Source organism: Neolamprologus brichardi, chromosome 1, assembly GCF_056152115.1.
Source record: "Neolamprologus brichardi isolate AB-2024 chromosome 1, ASM5615211v1, whole genome shotgun sequence".
NCBI classification, from domain to species: domain Eukaryota; kingdom Metazoa; phylum Chordata; class Actinopteri; order Cichliformes; family Cichlidae; genus Neolamprologus; species Neolamprologus brichardi.
In genome coordinates, this window is record NC_142104.1 from 11,380,589 (window position 1) to 11,398,063 (window position 17,475).

Genomic DNA, 17,475 nt, shown 5'->3' on the forward strand with positions numbered 1-17,475 from the left:
GTCACACTGTCTATATTGGCTTATAAGAATTCACGCAAGGATAAAAGAAAGATGTGTTACTATGTCTGAATTCCTTTGAAGATAATAATATTGACTCTGGGGAAGCTCATGTAAGGAATATCACTAGCACTAGGGCCATGCAGGACCTCCCCTTAAAAAAAAGAAAAAAAAAGTTTGAGATTTTTTTTCACAACCCGTTGTAAGCAATCAGGCAAATAGAAGCTTGCAGTCGTGCAGTGCACAGGCTTTTCTTTTTTGAAGGCAGAGAGCAATGCTCAGTCTACTGACAGGCGAGCTAGAAGACACACGAGAAGTCAGGGCATATTCTCATAGCACTAGCAGAGAGTAACACCAATAGTGGGTCTGCTGAACCCCATTTTCACTCTCCTGGGTGTCATTGCTCCTGAATGCACATTCAACCTCCTCTGCTGCTGGCAGTGAAGAACCACAGATGCACTCAACCACAGGCTTTTCAACTCTGCATCTTTCTCAACACTTGCACCAAAGCTCTACCCACGGGAAGAGGAAACACATGTTTTATTGACAGAACTGCAGGTGGTTTAAGTTTGATTTTCTGGTGGACTTGGAAGGTATTTTTTTGTTAGTTTGTTTTTGTTGCTTTTTGGTTGTTGTTGTTTTTGTCTGGTTTTCTGGGAGGTGTGCTGTCGTTGGAGCCAGTATGTTTTCTATTTTTGTGGCATGTTTGGCATTCATCCCGTTGAGTTCAGGGCAGGCTCAGGTTGCCACACAGACTCAGGGACAGAGCCAGGGTGAAGGGCAGGACAGCTCTTCCACCCCGTGGAGGCAGGTGATTCAGTGGGAGAACAATGGCCAGGTTTTTAGCCTACTGAACAGTGGAGCTGAATACATTCCTGCTGGGGAAGGGACCCAGGACAGAGGTCCGAGGGTGGTTGTGGCAGATTCTCGTCCACGCTCTTCACGCAGACCTCAAGGAGGCAATGTCCGCAGACAGGCTCCTTCAAGAGGATCCTCTGAAACTGTCCGTGGACAGGCAAGGCATCCTTTTGGCTTTGGACAAGTGCCTGATAACTGGAGACAAACCACAGGTAGCACTGGAAGTAGCCAATTCCAGGGATCCTCTAGCAGTCGCTTCCGGCCATCTACAGGCTCTTCCTCAGTATCATCATCCTCTTCCTTTTCTTCATCTTCATATAACATACCAGCCTACCCACAGTACCCGTTGCCTCAACAGCCTCCTTTCCAACCAGTGCCTTATGACCCCAGTTTCGGGGATGTACCAGTCAGGAGCTACGAGCCCCCCTTTCAGCCTGTTATTGGTGGAGCGTATGGTGGAACAGGATATGGCACTGGACGAGGGTATACTGGAGGTATATATGGAGGTGGTTTGGCCCCTGTGCTCCCAGGCTCTCCGTCTGACTTTACTGATGATGGCTATCATTACTACCAGTCATATGGCTACGCATCCAATCCTGTGGTGCCTGCACGTGCTCCCCAGCTGCCATTTGCTGATGGTCTGGACCGCAGATACACTCACAGTCTCTACAATGAGGAATCTGCTCCTGCCATTCCTGCCCCTGATGCCAACCAGGCCCCTCCTGTGATAGTAGACAGATCAGGACCTGCTAATCAACCGCCAGTCAGGAGCCCCCAATATGAGCAGTTTCCTCCATTTGGAAGACCCCAGCCTCCCTTTGTACAGTCCGTTCCCTCAGGCAGAAATTCTCTAAATTCTGCCGTTGAGAACCCCAATTCGAATGGCGTTAGTGTGTACCGACCAAATCAGAGAGGTAAAGTATGGTTTATTTTGGCATTGATAAACTAACACAGTGTATCTTTCATTGACCACTTTGGTCAGGGCATTTAGCTACATCTTAATAATATTAAACTAGGCTGTGACACAAGTGAAATGGCTTTAGATCCAAGATTGTGTTTGGTTTTCAAGGAAATCTTGAAGCACTTATTATATTTGACATTTTCAGTTCAAACCAGGCACATGTTCAGTTCTAGGCATTCACCCAAGGTATTTCAGTCTGTGAGGCAAAAAATGAAAAGCTGGCCATCTGATCTCTCTTGTTGCTCTAGATATGAATGCAAAATATGCAAGACCGAGAGTAATAGAAAGGCCACCACCCTTTCAAGTACACCGTAATGTTTTTCCAGTAATCTTCTTCCATGTTTATCAGAAATCTTAAGTAATCGGAATGAAACAGCTGTTTAAAATTCAACTTCTTTCAGTTTACAAACAAAGAAAAGTCGACACAAGGTTCATCTTTTCCCACTTGTATGGTTATTGAAACCAGGTGCCGAGCAAAGCCTGCCAATGTACAGAGAGCAGACACAAGAAACCCTGTGTTTTGTGTGGGGGTGTGCTGTGCTTCTACAAAGTACACTGGTTCATGAGGCGTGTGGAGTTTAGTAATGATGGTGGTGACCTCATAGGAGGGGGCTGGTGACGGGGTGTTGGTGGCTACCTCCTGGGTTTGATGGCAGTTGAGGGGAAACAAGGGAGGGTGATACAGTACTTCACCACTCCCTTAGGGGAAGGGAGAGTGTGGAAAGTCCCTGTAACACATGGGGTCCATTGCTTCAGCTACAGGAAATCAAATAAATATTTAGTAAAAGTCCTCGGGGGAAGTATGAGGAGGGTCAAAGCATGCAGTGAACTGTCTTTGAAATGTTTATTTGCCATAGGTTATGATTTCTTTTAAACTATTAGCAATTAATAACACTCATTTTCATAAATTATTCAGCTCTATGTAGATTTTGAAATGACGTAGTTCAATGCAAACAACATGTGTGTCTATATTCTGCGTGCCAGAAGCTGTGTCTGGTTTGAATAGGGAGGAGATGAGGGCCTCCAATGAGATTCTCACACTGTTAATGCAGGTTTATCGTTTTGTTTTACTCAATAATCTGCCATACTGCACAGCAGTCTCTCTAGTGTGCTGTACGCCTTACAAGACTCGTTCATTAAATACTCTAGAGCTGGGAGCCATTTCCAAGGCACAAAAAGCCAACATGTGTGCAGATGCCTTAGTGCTCTCAGTAATCATTGTGATAAAGATTCAGTCACTGGGAGCTGTTGAAAAGCTGACATTTTTATTGCACTGCGTCACGGCAAGGCATTAAACTGGTACAGTATCATAATAACTACTCTGATCTATAGTAAAGTTGTGTTAAAGGTGACGTAAGAAGAGAAGTGTATTTACACTGTCATTTTTAAATTCAATCGTGTATTGTATCAGACACTGTGAAGCACAGAATACACACCAAGTATAATCTGTATCAGTTGCAATAACAAAAATTCTCATTACAAATAATTTCTACTAAAATCAGTTCAAAGGTAAAATACCAAGCACATAGAGGTCTTAGGTTAAGCGGAGGTGGGCAACATGGTAAATGTCATCACTGGCAACAAAAACATGAATGTACAAATAGCTGCAGTTGTTTCTCAGGTGTTAACACTGATTGTAGTGCACAACCACCAGCTTGAGTGCCAGATAATATGCAGCCAATAGGATGTGACATACTACAATATGTGGCCCTAGAACCATATGTGCAAAATTAGAACAGTTTAACAAGTTTGTTCCTATATTTCTTGACCCACATTGGCTATGAGGGACTTTACATGAGCCACAACCCAGGCCTAGAAAGAGGAAAGGCTTAACTCACGTCTCTGCCATCCTCAGCATGTATAAGTTTATCAAATTATGATTAAAACTGAGACATATTTGCAAAATAAAGGTGATCAACCAAGGCCATTTACTTTATATTGCCACAAATGTGTTTTTGTCTGTGTAGGCTTTGTGTGCCTCTAGTTTTGGAAGCTACTCCTTTACAGTGTTTTTGTGAATGCTATGTAATCTTCAGTGAAGTTTTATGGCAAAGAAATCTAACCCAGCTTTACCCTTATAGCTCAATATTCATATTCTCATATTCACCAGCAAAGCCTCCTACAGTCAGGAGTGAGAATAATTATACAGTAACTTGTACAGTGCTGCAGTTATTGCATTCATTACATTCAGGCATACAAGGAAAAGATTTCAACATCTCACTAAAGTTAATCTGTAACATTCTCACTGACCACCAAAACTAAAATGTTTAATAAACATGAAAATGCACGACATAGATGTCATATTGCAAGGAGAAGTGGAAAAGATAAATAAACCAACAAAGGAATGTTGGTTTAGAGTTAACCATGTGGGTCAGATGTTGTGATTATGATTCTACATATTCAAATGAGAACACTGAATTTTAAGTATCCCAATCTTTTTTGCAGTAACAGCTCTAGCTCAACATGGGAGTATCTAGAAAGGGAGACCTCATGTCTTTTATTATCCTATATTCAATGGTATAAAAAGCTTGGCAAGATTCAGTTTCTTTTCTCTGTGCCCCACTTAGAGTGTAATGTGCGGCTTTGTCACATGCTGTTGAGAGCCGATCAGCTTTGGCGTCTCAATACACTTTATCCTTCTGAAAGAGACCCACTTTCACATCTCAAAAGATTAGGGGGCAGAGAACAAAGCCTTCCTAGGGTGAGGAGAAAATATTTGGAGTTGAGAGTTCTGTTGGAAAACCTCTGTGTTTCACACTGGTTTACAGTGTTTACATGGTCTGGCGCAGGAAGTCTTCTCCTGTCTTGTATGTGTTCTTCAGAGAGAGATGTCAGATGGGATATTTACACAGCCTCCTCAAAGGGAAAGTCCTTATTTAAACTTGCAAGTTGGGGGGGAAGACTCACCTGGATGTTAGATGCCAGGACATTTCTGTGTATTTTCCACAACATGCTACAACTAAACACATTATTGTGAGTCCTAAATCAAAAGATATGTTTGTTTGTTTGTTTGTTTGTTTTTTACCCCCATTGCACTCACACTACAACATGAATTAAAGATTGCACTTGATTTGGTGATTTCCAGGCTTAGAGGTCAGAAGGTTTGACTTTCAGTTGTTTTAACAAGCTCACATTTAAATGTGCCTGGCCTTTGTGAACCAAACAGAGATAGGTGATAAGCCATGTCAGAGACCATTGCTGGCAAGTCAGGCCTGCTTTTTTTTTTCTTTCAACTTATTCCTCAGTTTTTCTAACAGATGTGGTCAGTGACCCACTTTAAAAACAGAAGTTGGTGTGAGATCATTGTTGTTTTGCCCTGGCACATACATTACATTCTCTCGCTCTGTCTGGCTTTCTCTATGTATCACTGTTTACTTTGCTACATCTCTTAATCTTTGTCACTTGTTTAGAGAAACAAAAATAGTGAAAAACCTGGGCTGAATTGCAACCAGCCCTTCTGTAATACTCTCAGACATTTCCAAATTTAGCCTTGTCCCTAGCAGGTATGACTTGTCTGTTTGTTACATTTAAGGTTAAGCTGAAGTGACATGTTCATGTCAAAATTTGTATTTTGGAAGATCACATTATATTAGCCGAGCAAGTAGACGAGCAAGGTATATATTTTTTTCCACCTTTTAAATAAATGATACTGTATATTTAATAAGACTGACAGTATCAGTACATATAATCGGGGTGAGGCTGTATACTTCTTTTTTGTTTTGGGGATTTTGTAGATAATGGATTCAGATGTAACCCTTGTGCTCTTTGACCCCTAATTCACCTCTGTCAAAGAGGCCCCTCACAGCGAAAGTGTCTCATTAGAAAGCCATGATAATAATCTGGAATGCACAGTAATTAGTGGTCACTGGGTCTATAGTGTAACCCACTCTTGAACTGTGGGCCATGTTGCTGAAATTTTGCCCATTATCTCTTCCATCAACACCACTCCATTTACCTTTCTCTTAAAAAAAAAAAAAAAAAAAACACGTTGAAAACTAGGTGAACTTGACAGTGTTGGAATTTGGATTTTTTTAATGCATCTTTTTGCTTGAACTACAGCGAATTCATTACTACAACATTTAAATTATATGTGTAAAAATATTTTTTGTTTCCAAATGTTAGAGCGTCTTTTGTAGCAGCATTGTGTGATACTGGATAACTTGGTGAATGACAACAGAGGCTGAAAAGTCTATATGTTATTTCAGGTTTGCCTGACCTGGTCCCTGATCCCAACTATGTCCAGGCTTCGACGTATATTCAGAGAGCCCACATGTACTCTCTTCGCTGTGCTGCTGAGGAGAAATGTCTGTCCAGGTAAAGACATCCTATGTTTGTTTATTCGTATATTTCTTTAGTTTTTGTGCTTGTGACAAATTCTTATTTTAAAAAGCTTAACCTTTTAATGTCCGAACCATGAAATAATTACCAAATATTGTAATTTCTTTAAAAATCGAGAGTTTATTGATTTTTTTAAATTAATTACATTTTAATTTCCATATATGGTTTTTAATTTGTATTGCATTTTCTACTAAATAAATTCAACAATAAAAGGGTATTGTGGAATTTATTTCATTTTTTCAGACAAAAACAAAAACAAATCTGTATGTATCGAATATGATACACTGGGCATTAAGGGGTTAAGGACAGCATTGAGCCTGTTTGCAAAAACAGTAAATGGAAACACTAAATTGTGTAGCACTTTTCATAGGCTAGAGTCCTGTCCAGGTTACACACTTTGGTTTATGCATTAACAACAAAATGTAAAGTTTTATGAAAGACTAGCATGTTTTTATGAGCTGCTTCACCTTTGGGCAGCATTAACCGGCGAATGAACCATCCATTATTTGAACTCAGCCTTCAGGATTATATCCATTCCGTGCAATAATTTCTGAAATAAATAATGAAAAAAGTTGACTAACAGCACAACTTACATGAGCTAAATCCTGGTCCCTTTAAAAGACTGGATAGAGGCTGTCCTTACTTTCATTTCTCAGTGTTGGTGAAAAGCATCCCCTGAGCCTCAGGCCTGGGCCCTTTGACTGCCTCTGCACTAAGGACACCATTGAAATGATGGAAGTGTGTTGTCCCTGTGGCTCCTCTATTTGCTCTCTTCCCATCACAAGCACAGCCATCCCTCAAAGCCCTTTCATATCCTGCTTGAGTCTGCAGCAATCACCCACAGATGGGCTGTTGTAATTTGCCATACACTCCAATGTCAACAACAGTCACAAGATGAATGGCTTAGATCTTCAGTGGTATTGTGAACTCGAGGTTGTGTCTCCTTTTTCGCACAAAAAGTTAATTGTGTATAGGTTGCTTTTTTTCCCCCCACTGCCCATGTTGAAACAGTGTGTTTGGAGAGATGGTTTTAATCTGTAGAATGAAATATTTAGTAGCTATGCTCCTGCCTCAAAGATTTTCAGTTGGGCTCTTTTTTTCCTTGTCTTAGTTATGAGAAACAGACGTGCCTGCATCCAACACTTCCCCTCATCATTTTTGTCTTCATGTATGTGCACAATTTAGCTCTGCCTATACCTCTGAGACCACTGACTATGATGTGAGGGTCTTGCTACGATTTCCACAGCGAGTGAAGAACAAGGGAACTGCTGATTTCATGCCGAACAGGCCACGTCATACCTGGGAGTGGCACAGCTGTCATCAGTAAGTGCTTAATAATGTATAATAGTGCACAGCAGATTTTCAGATTCAGTTGAATGAATGCATTTATTTTAACCAATATATTTAAAATATGTCTTCATTGTTTTCTTAAAATTGTCAGTTTTAATTATTTCAACTTCAATTAAGAGAACATTTTTTGTTCTTTGTGCATGAGAGACAGGTACATACCATTAAGTATAATAAGAAATCCTTACAAGGATTAGTTGCTAAAAATTTAGAGTCGGAGAAGTATCAAATACGAATGGTTAATTACACTGAATCCACCAAAACAAGAATATACATCACACCCAAGCAAGCTGTGTTTTTGCACTAAGGAATAAAACACAAGCAACAGTATTTAACTACTGTGTGAATGGCAGTATAAAAAGCTTTATTGCAATATGGCCACATGAATGGATATAGGACTGCATATCCAACTGGGACACCTAAAAGATTCTTTTTCAGTTTTTCAGTGCGATGTGAGGTCAGCTGTCTTGGGTGTTACACTATCGTGAAAACTATCATGTTGTAGCCTAAATTATCACTTCACAAATAAGGACAGACCTTGAGCTGGTTGACTAAAAAAGTCCTGTTTCACTTATTTCAGTAATCTGGCTACAGAGCAGAGGTTGGTAACCTGTGGAGTCCAGAGCCAAGCCACATTATACAAAAAATAATGGAATACAGCTGTGTTGGTTTGACCAATTTGACAAACAGAACTCTCACTGTCTTTCTCAGTACACAGACCTTATATAGAAATATGTCTTTAAGAGATATTAGGGAACTCGCTAATCTGATCGCCTCATGAAGACTGCTCTAGAGACTAGGTCCCCTAACAACAAAAGGCTAGTAGCCTCCTTAGGTTCTCAGATGAGATTCTGGACATACTAACAGAGCCTTGGCTGAGGACCCCAGGCTGGCACCTGGCAAAAAAGGTGTGAGATGATCTTTACTATACTTTAGTGCAAGTCTAGTCTAGAATGTGCCTCAAAATCTGCCAATTAAATCTTCAAATCAAGTCTAAAGTTAACCAGTCCCTAAGAAGCTAAAATAGAAGTCATGTCCAGCTGGCTGCTGCATTCTGGACAAGCTGGAGTTTATTTAGTATATATATAAATTAAGCTGACTAAGATCAAATATTTATGATCTTAGTCATAAGATCATAAATATCTTATGACTATCTTATGTGATTTGAGACATATTATTCTTTTCTTATATTAAATGAAGGCTGTTTTTTTTTTAAATCTCCATTTCAACAAGTCTGCTTGCTGACACAGGATCAAGGCTCTCCTTACTTTTCTCATCTTAGAGGAATGTGACTGGCCGTTAGGAGATTGGCAGTGTTGTTGCTGCTTGACATCAGTCTACATTTACACAGTGGTTCCCAAGAGGCAGAAAGCCAAGGCAATCATTCCGCTGACTGTGTGATCAGAATGACAAATCAATCAATTTTTCCTGTCAATCTATGACACCAGATCAAATTGCTGCTAAAGTATGATAGCACAGATATGGGTTACTGGGACAGAATGTTTGGTTACAAAGAAGCCTCTTTAGGGGAAGAAAATCTCTAGCCCAGATTCTCACAATAAACTTTCCTGCCCTACATTTTTGTCAAATCAAGTGACAGTTGACAGTTTTGCTTTTCATTTCATCCACTCCTATTTTTTGCACATAGGTATCAAAAAAGGGAGCTCTCTCTGAGCATCAAGGGTTGTAAAATGTTGAAATTCTGTATCTTTATTTTACACGAATGAGAACAAAGAAATCCAGGTAGATCATGTTTTTATTCCAGTGGTGGAAGAATCAGAAGTTCATTAAAATGGTTTGACTCATTTTTCACTAGTTACTAATATAATTCTTCAGCCTGTGCTCTGTTTATCTCACTCTCATATGTTACAACTGTATTAAGCTATGTGACCTTTTTGGTCAAAGATTACAGCCACTATTTATGCAGGTGCTTTGATGTATGTCTTCATATCCTGGTCCTCCACATTTTGGAAGGCAAATGTCAGGCCACTGCTAAATAGTTCTCAAAGAACCTACTGTAATTCCTGTGTTTTATAACCCTCGCTCTGATCTGAGGAACCCTCAAAGTCTTGTTTGTTGCTAGACGAGTGGAAAATGACTCACAACTAAGAAGGATTGGAATGTTTTGTACATTACCAATACAAGCTATTCTTGTTAAATCCCCTATATGTTCTTCCAACACTACATTCCCTATAGTTGACATAGTCAATAAGGGGATCCAAAAATCAAAAGAGGAGAGGGACCCTTCCAGGCATCTCGTCATCCAGCTTTGCTTCCTGCACCCTTTCTTTCTATTTCACAAACACATACACACACTTGCTGAAGATAATCATCTCAAGACTGCCACTGAAATGAATGCCAGTTCCAGGAACACAAACAAATGCTGTGTTTCAGCATTCCAGGCCTTCAAGTTCCCTCCTTGTTTTATACACAAATGTGAATGTATGCACTCACACAAATTGCGTGCGTACCCATTTACCCCCCAATAAAAAAACAGGATATAAACAGCCACAGTCATCGATATTTGTACGCCAAAAGAGACAAAATAGTAATTTATGGCCTGAGTTAGAATGAAGACAGTGTTTAGCCTTAGATAACAACAGACAGGTTTCTACCTGAAATCCTTCCCTAATTGGTTGGCTCTTCTGTGGAACAAATGAGTCCTTGAATGGTCACTTGCTCCATCAGTGGAAAGTACCCACTTTTCCTTCCAAGCCATCCTTCAATCTTTAATGACTGTTCCAGTAAAAGCTGTTGCTGTGTTGAAACACAGGCTATGAAGTAAGGCAAAAGGGCAATATTTATATAGTCTGAGTGTGTCTGAGAGTAACGGATCCAGTGCTTACCTCACCCGCTATAGCTACAGTCTTCACCACGACAAAGCAATGGAGGAACTTAGCAATGATATAAAAAAAAAATATTACAACTACTAATTTAAGTGTTTAATTCCTGTAATGCATAATGTATTGTTTATTTGTTTGTTTTTTAAATATGCATAGGCTTTTTTATTGTTTGAATTTAGTTTTCCCCTACGTTCTCCATATTAGACTACATCTATACATTAATTAATAGTTTTATAACTATAGCTACTTAGAATATAAATCTTGCTGCTATAAAACTGTATCTGTATAACGAATAACATCATGTAAAGAAACCCATCAACTACTCCTTAAACTTATTACTGTGTTCCAGTGCTGGTGCAGGTATTTTCTTTGTAATTTATTGTCCTTGAAAGCAGAACCATGTAAACTCAAGTTAAAGAAAATGCTTAAAACTTGTATATGTAGGAAAATAAAGAAAGGCAACCCCCCCCCCCCCCAAAAAAAAAAAGTGAAACGAATTTGGCAAAGAAATGCATATTTCTCTTTTTTATGTTTTAATAACTCAGTTCTTGCAAGTGCTTTGCAAAAATCCATCAAAATAGTGACCCAGAAGTAGGGCTTCCTCATCAACATCAAATTATGTTGTCACCTCTCAATGCAAATATGCACATGCCTGCTTGCACCACAATTATGTGCACAGCATGCTTGTAAATAGCGAATAGCATCCTGGGTCACTTTGACATGTGGGAGATGATCAAGCCACATAGCAGTTAATATTGCAGATGATTTCAAATGGACCGGCTCATTGACAGAGTCATAAACTAAGAGCCACTCGGTTGATATTCCGGTTCAGTTGAGATGATCAGTGGTCATGTGCATCCAGGCTTTCCTAAGCTGCTAAAGCTGTGCAAACACACAAACACAGAGGCATAGCAATGTGTTCATACTGTGACACACAAATGACACACATTGATATGTGCATGCACGCTTAAAAATAACCATGCTCAAACAAAAAAAAAGCGTAAACACCAACTCACACCCACACACACTCACGCAAACACCTCTGATCTTGCCGATTTGTACAAGCTAATTAGTAACATTCATACATCATTAGGGTGCTAATACCTTGCTTCAGCAATGCTTTATTGTTGTCATTAATTAGTATCATTACCCTTTGATGATTTATGATGTGTTCAGTCAAGGTGCAACGTCAGTTACAAAATGTTAACAGCTGAGGTCACCGGGCTGAATAGACAGTGCATCAATTCAGTTTTTGTCTTAGAAGTTTAAATTTGAATTACTTAAAATTAAGCAAAGAAGGCAAAGCAATTACAATAGCAGCATAAAGGCATTAATAAACTAATTGTAATTTCTCCTATGACACTTTACCATGGCGATACACTGTATAACTGCTAATATTAGCATTGGTTTGAACTTTTTGACGCCCACTTTGATTGTTTGTTTGCTCATTCTGACAGACATTACCATAGTATGGATGAGTTCAGCCATTATGATTTACTTGAGGTCAGTACTGGTCGTAAAGTGGCGGAGGGACACAAGGCTAGCTTCTGCCTGGAGGACACCACGTGTGACTTTGGTCACCTGAAGCGATATGCCTGCACTGCTCACACTCAGGTAATCCAAGAAACAAAATCAGAAGTGGATATTATGACAATTATTCTTTGTTGGTTCACATCATAGTTATCAGGAACCATGCCAATATCCCTCCTCTGTACGTATGCATTTTGTGACTAGTCCACCTGTAAAAATGAAATAAACATATCAGTATTTCACCAATACATAAATCTGACAATTGATGTATTAGTAAAAAATGGTCCCTGATGAAATTTAGCTTGTTGATGTTACATTAGCAATAAACTTCTATGCTCTGTTCATGTTTATTAGATAATCCGATCGTATTCACTTTTCGACCATTACAGCTGTTTTTGGCATAGATCAGTATTCCTTACGACCTCTCTTTTTGCCTCTGTTTCTTCAGGGTCTGAGCCCAGGCTGCTACGATACTTACAATGCTGATATTGACTGCCAGTGGATAGATATCACTGACATCCAACCAGGAAACTATATACTAAAGGTAAGAGTCAAGTGAGACTCAGACGTGCATGGGTATGGCAAGTTAGCGAGCAGCACAGGAGTACATTTCATAGAGTGAGAAAGGGTCAAGGCCACCAAAACAAATTGATCCAGGTCATGAAGTTTTTAGGTTTCTTGTTATCTGGAGTTTTTCAGGTTGCAGCACCTTATGGTTCAGTGCCACTGGTTTCCCATCTATCATATTGTCTGTTGTTCATGCATATTTTATTTAATCAATATTGCTCCAATGTCCACACAAAAAGATCTATACATTCAGTTGAGAGTTATTCATAATGCAGTTAAGAATATTTTATTCTCATCTATACCAGCGCCATTGTTTGCAGCCAGTGTTTGCAATGATTTGTGTTTATGGTAAATTATAATCTTCCCTCTTTGTTTAATCTCCAGCTCCAGGTTAATCCCAAGTTCTTGGTGCTGGAGTCAGACTTTACCAACAATGTGGTTAGGTGTAACATTCACTACACAGGACGGTTTGTTACAACGAAAAACTGCAAGATAGCACAGTAAGTAAGACATAATGTACGACATTAATTCACTGCGAGGTTAATTATTGCATTCGTAATGATCTCCCAATTTAAAGACCTTTCCCTGGAAAGAAAATGCTTTTGTTAAATGGAAACTGAAGTGAAAACTTTAAATCAGGGTTTGTGTCACTTTCCCACCACTGAGTTACATTAAATCATATGATAAGGTGGCGGCTGAATGCAACTATCTGAAGAGCTGCACAGTGTTTTGAAGTACTTAGTGGACTTAATGGGTTCGTGGTTGAAATATTTGATGATTTAATGAATTATGCTCTCATTCTCCCATTAAGATTAAGAGCCTCTGAAACTTTGATATTCTCCCTCAAAGGGAGATGTAGGGGTGTTGAACTTGTTAATAGTGCTATTAGGAAGTGTATCATTGCACTCTGAATTACTATCATATCCTCTTGAAAAGACTTTATATAAAGAGGTTTGAGTGCTCCAACTAATCTCCCTTTGTTACATTGGTACAGTGAAACAAAACCTTAAAATATGTTTGCCAAAGCATATTCACACTAATAAAAACCGGATATAATAGCAAACTATAGTATAATAGTTTTTATTAACTGCTGATACCAATAAAAGATTTGTATGCTGCCGTCAGGTGCTAAAAGTTCTGCTGTCATAGATATCAACATATCAGGTGTCCTTATCTGCACTTTTTCTATCTTTTTCTTTATCATCACTTTATCTGTGATCACATAAAAAAGATGTCTATAGTTACATTTTAATCCAAATGACATGATTTATGTAAGTATATTTTGTAGCACTACACTAAGAAATGGTTATTGTAATAAAACTAAAGTGCTCATCTTAATCATTTTTTAGCAGAATGGTACTAAGCTTCAATAAGTGCTAGTGTAGTTTGTGCAGCATTGAAGCAGCATAATGAAACTTAGTAAAGCTAAAGGTGCAGTCTGTAAAGCAGAGCAAACATTCAAACTTGAGACCCTAAAAGCTTGGATATTATTGCAAAAGGATTGCCTGTCAAACTTTAAATTTAACCACTGAATTACAGTTTTTGTGATGATAACAAAAAATGTAAATCTTGCTGAAAATGACAAAGTTTTTGAGGGCTCTCCTCATGCTAGGGCTCTGGCACTTATTTCTCTTCTTCATCTTACTTAAAAGCAGTACACCTTGTTCTACAGCCAAGGACTACATACAACTGTATTGGGCACATGAAGTTACAAGCTACATTTAAAAGACCAAGTCAGTGTAGTATTTGGCTGAGTACATGGAAGCGTATCCTCGAAGCTAATCAACCTTTAGAATAACATTAGAAGTAGGTGAAATAAAGCCTCATTGTACCTCAGCTACTCTATCACAAACCAAAGTAGATGATGGACCACCAGTCTCTGTCTCAAAAGACAGTTTATATAAACGGAGCAATAAAAGGTTTACATTAGGTTGTTTAAAGTAAACTGAAAATCAGCATTTTGTGAGTTTTGCATCTGACCATGACTCACACTGTCTGCCAATTTTACTTCAGGCTGCAGATGCAAACAACCCCCAGACGGCAGAAAGAAAACAGTCATTTAGATAATATTATTGTGATAGCAGGTTTGAACCTCACAATCTTAATTTGTTGCACAGAGTTTATACCTTAAAAATCTTTTCAAATAGTATTTACTTTATTAAGCTAGCTGGATAGCTGACACATATCCCCTTTCATAAAGCAATTATTCTAATTCAGAACAATTCACTTCAGTTCACAACAACAGTCACTTCAAACCTCCCATCACCTCAAAGAACTACAGACAAAACTTAAAGGTAGAGTACATTTACAACTGTCTCAACACTGTGAAATCCTCATGTCAACACAACTAATCATTCATGAAGGTCCTAAATATGTATGCATTAATGAGTATGAGAAAGATACAGCAAAAAGGAAAGTAATGACACTGGTGACAGAGCATCTCCAAATTTCTCTCCCAAGAGACAGATGTTATAACACAGATGTTGTTTCTTATGTGTTTGTCTTACAGGTCTTGATCAGACACTGGAAGGCTGCCACATTAGAGTGACCCTGATCGCTATTCCATTGAAATGTGAATGGAATCCATTTCTTGTTTGTTCATTGTTGCCGTTTGTCTCTGATTTTTGCACTGTTTTGGGATCCCAGGCAGACAAAAAAAGCATAGGTTCCACCAGCAATCAGATTATGCTGAGGTAGTAGTACAAGTATGCACTGCTGCATAATGCATAACGCATGTCAGTATCCCAATAATGAACCAACAGTTCGCATCCCTGTAATCTGTTCTATAATATTGCCCACCCACTTACATATCTCATATTGCCACAGTACCGGTCTGGCTTGGTTACATGCTAGGACACATCACTGACTTTCAAAGAGGTGTTTATGTTTGTGTATATCCACACAAATATCTATGCTGTGCCACCCCCGCAGAGTGGCTTTGTTTGAATTATAAAAAGCATGAAATGGTGCCCATGCTGAAATGAGTGTTCCAGACAAGTCAGGGTTCAGCTGGAATCCAACAAATAAAATTAGGGGACAAAGTCTTCCCAGGTGCATTCATCCATGCAGTGTGGGGGCAGACAGAGATGCCCAGTGACTCAGAAGAACTATAATGTGTTAGTTTTTTCTCTTTCTCTCTCTTCACTGCCTCAGTGGATCAGGCTGGAATCCTGTGACTCTCTGGGCACATCCTGTTTAATGTTGTGTTAACAGCAAGAGGAAGACAGCAGGTCATATTTTCATTTGGCAACATCAAATTTGAAGTCAGCAAAAAAGACAGACTGTCAGTAGCGGACATAGTTTTCCTCCAAAACCTCAGATATTTGAGTTATGTCCTCTTTTCTCCTTTCTTATTTCAGTTTAACAGTAACAGGAAGCTCAGCTGGCAGAAATCGGTTCTTTCCAACAAATAAGATTCACAAGCACTATACTTACACTATCTTGTGGTCTCTTCTTCAATCACCAGCACTGGTCAAGTGATACATAGGTCATCAATACCATGTGAAGAATGTGTATACAAATATTCCAGAGATGCATGTTTTTAATAATAGATATTATTTTGTTGTATCCATTTCGATCTGTTACTGTAATTGTGAATTCAGTGAATACCTATATTTTTTCCTTTCTTGATAATCTGAATTATTCAACTAGTATATGTTGTTGGAAAAAAGACAAACTACTGCTATGCCTTAATATGATAATGCAGAGTGCCAGAAAGCTGTCACTACCTACCTCTCCAACTCATGAGCTGTTGTTTTGAAATGATATCCCTGCAGTGGTTTACCATGGCTGCCTACCAATCTGTTACAACACACAGGTAAAAACCATAAATCAACTGGCAATATCATTGAGCACGCACTCCAAATTATGACTTTAGAAAAACAGCTTTAGTCCTTCTGGATCTCGGTCCTGGTTGATTTGACAATAAATGCTGTGTGTTTATACTATCTATACTATCTAAGGATAAGATTTGTTTACAATAAAGACAAACAGACTCATTTTTTTTCACTGAAGTCAGTAATAGCTAGCATTTTTCAATAATACCATTAGCAAACCATGGTTAGATTTTCTACATTCAGCCATGTGCTACGATGAGGCAAATCAATCATCCTACTTCATCCAATATTTACAACTGATCTACTATCAAAAAAAGCCAAAAAGAACATTATTTATTTTTTCTCTTGCTGATGCAATTTCGATGATTGATTGTACTTGATTGTACCTAAGAGAAAACTTGCTTATTTTTGCATATTTGTGCGCATGCACACTACAATAGAAGTTGCCCCATGTTTCGCCAGAGGTGCATTTTTCATTGTGAAGCAGCAACAGTAGCAAATGTTCTGTAAGCAGTAAGTTAATAAAGCATAGATATAGTGTAGAGAGAGTGAAATGTGAGGATATGCAGTGAGATAAAATTACAAACAATAATGCTGGATTACATGCATGCATGGTTGCCCGTGCATGCATGTAATGATATAATTGGATTTAAGCACAGACTCACAGACCCTGCCACTAACAATAGCAGTATTTATATAGAGAGATAAATGCATAATGTAAAAAGATTAAATGGGTTTTGCACACAGTATTTCAGTCATAAGTAGTGGCTAAACTTGGGTTTCATAACTAGAACATCTTACATGTTACTTTAATATTTAAGTTTATATTTTTGGGAGGGGTAAGAATCTGGTTTCTATTATGTAAGTGTTGGCCAAATGACAAAGCACCAAAATGTGATTTTTACTGTTATTTTTTGTGTGTGTGTGTGTTTTCAAGCTTTTCATATCCAAATTTCTGTGCAGGTCTTTCATATTGTTCTATAAAAGCTTAGTTCTTTAATCCAGTCTGTAGATCATGATCGTACTGTACACTTGCCAAGAAAAATCCAACAACTTGTGACTCTGACATTCGGTGGAGCAGTAGCTTATCTGTAGGTTAACATGCAGCATTTTTAACCCGTCTTGAGGCTGTGCCGTATTTTTCTAACAGTGAACACCTGTCAAAAATGTCTTGTATAATAAAAACATTTACATGTTT

At 38.6% G+C, this 17,475-nt stretch overlaps 1 protein-coding gene across 1 annotated transcript; it reads left to right on the top strand.

Annotated features, from left to right (window-relative positions):
* The first annotated feature begins 216 nt into the window (after positions 1 to 216).
* loxl1 (lysyl oxidase-like 1) lies at positions 217 to 17,475 on the top strand. Its single transcript, XM_006779820.2, has 7 exons — positions 217 to 1,769; positions 6,022 to 6,130; positions 7,340 to 7,477; positions 11,802 to 11,958; positions 12,323 to 12,418; positions 12,826 to 12,941; positions 14,951 to 17,475. The coding sequence occupies exons 1-7, from the start codon at positions 680 to 682 to the stop codon at positions 14,955 to 14,957; spliced, it is 1,713 nt and encodes a 570-aa protein (XP_006779883.1). The 5' UTR covers positions 217 to 679; the 3' UTR covers positions 14,958 to 17,475.

Excerpts from the sequence above, each read along its gene's own strand:
- loxl1 (XM_006779820.2), top strand. The coding sequence starts at position 680 with ATGTTTTCTATTTTTGTGGCATGTTTGGCATTCATCCCGTTGAGTTCA. Across the intron at positions 1,770-6,021 it reads GTACCGACCAAATCAGAGAG|GTTTGCCTGACCTGGTCCCT; the intron begins GTAAAGTATGGT and ends ATGTTATTTCAG. Across the intron at positions 12,419-12,825 it reads CAGGAAACTATATACTAAAG|CTCCAGGTTAATCCCAAGTT; the intron begins GTAAGAGTCAAG and ends TTTAATCTCCAG.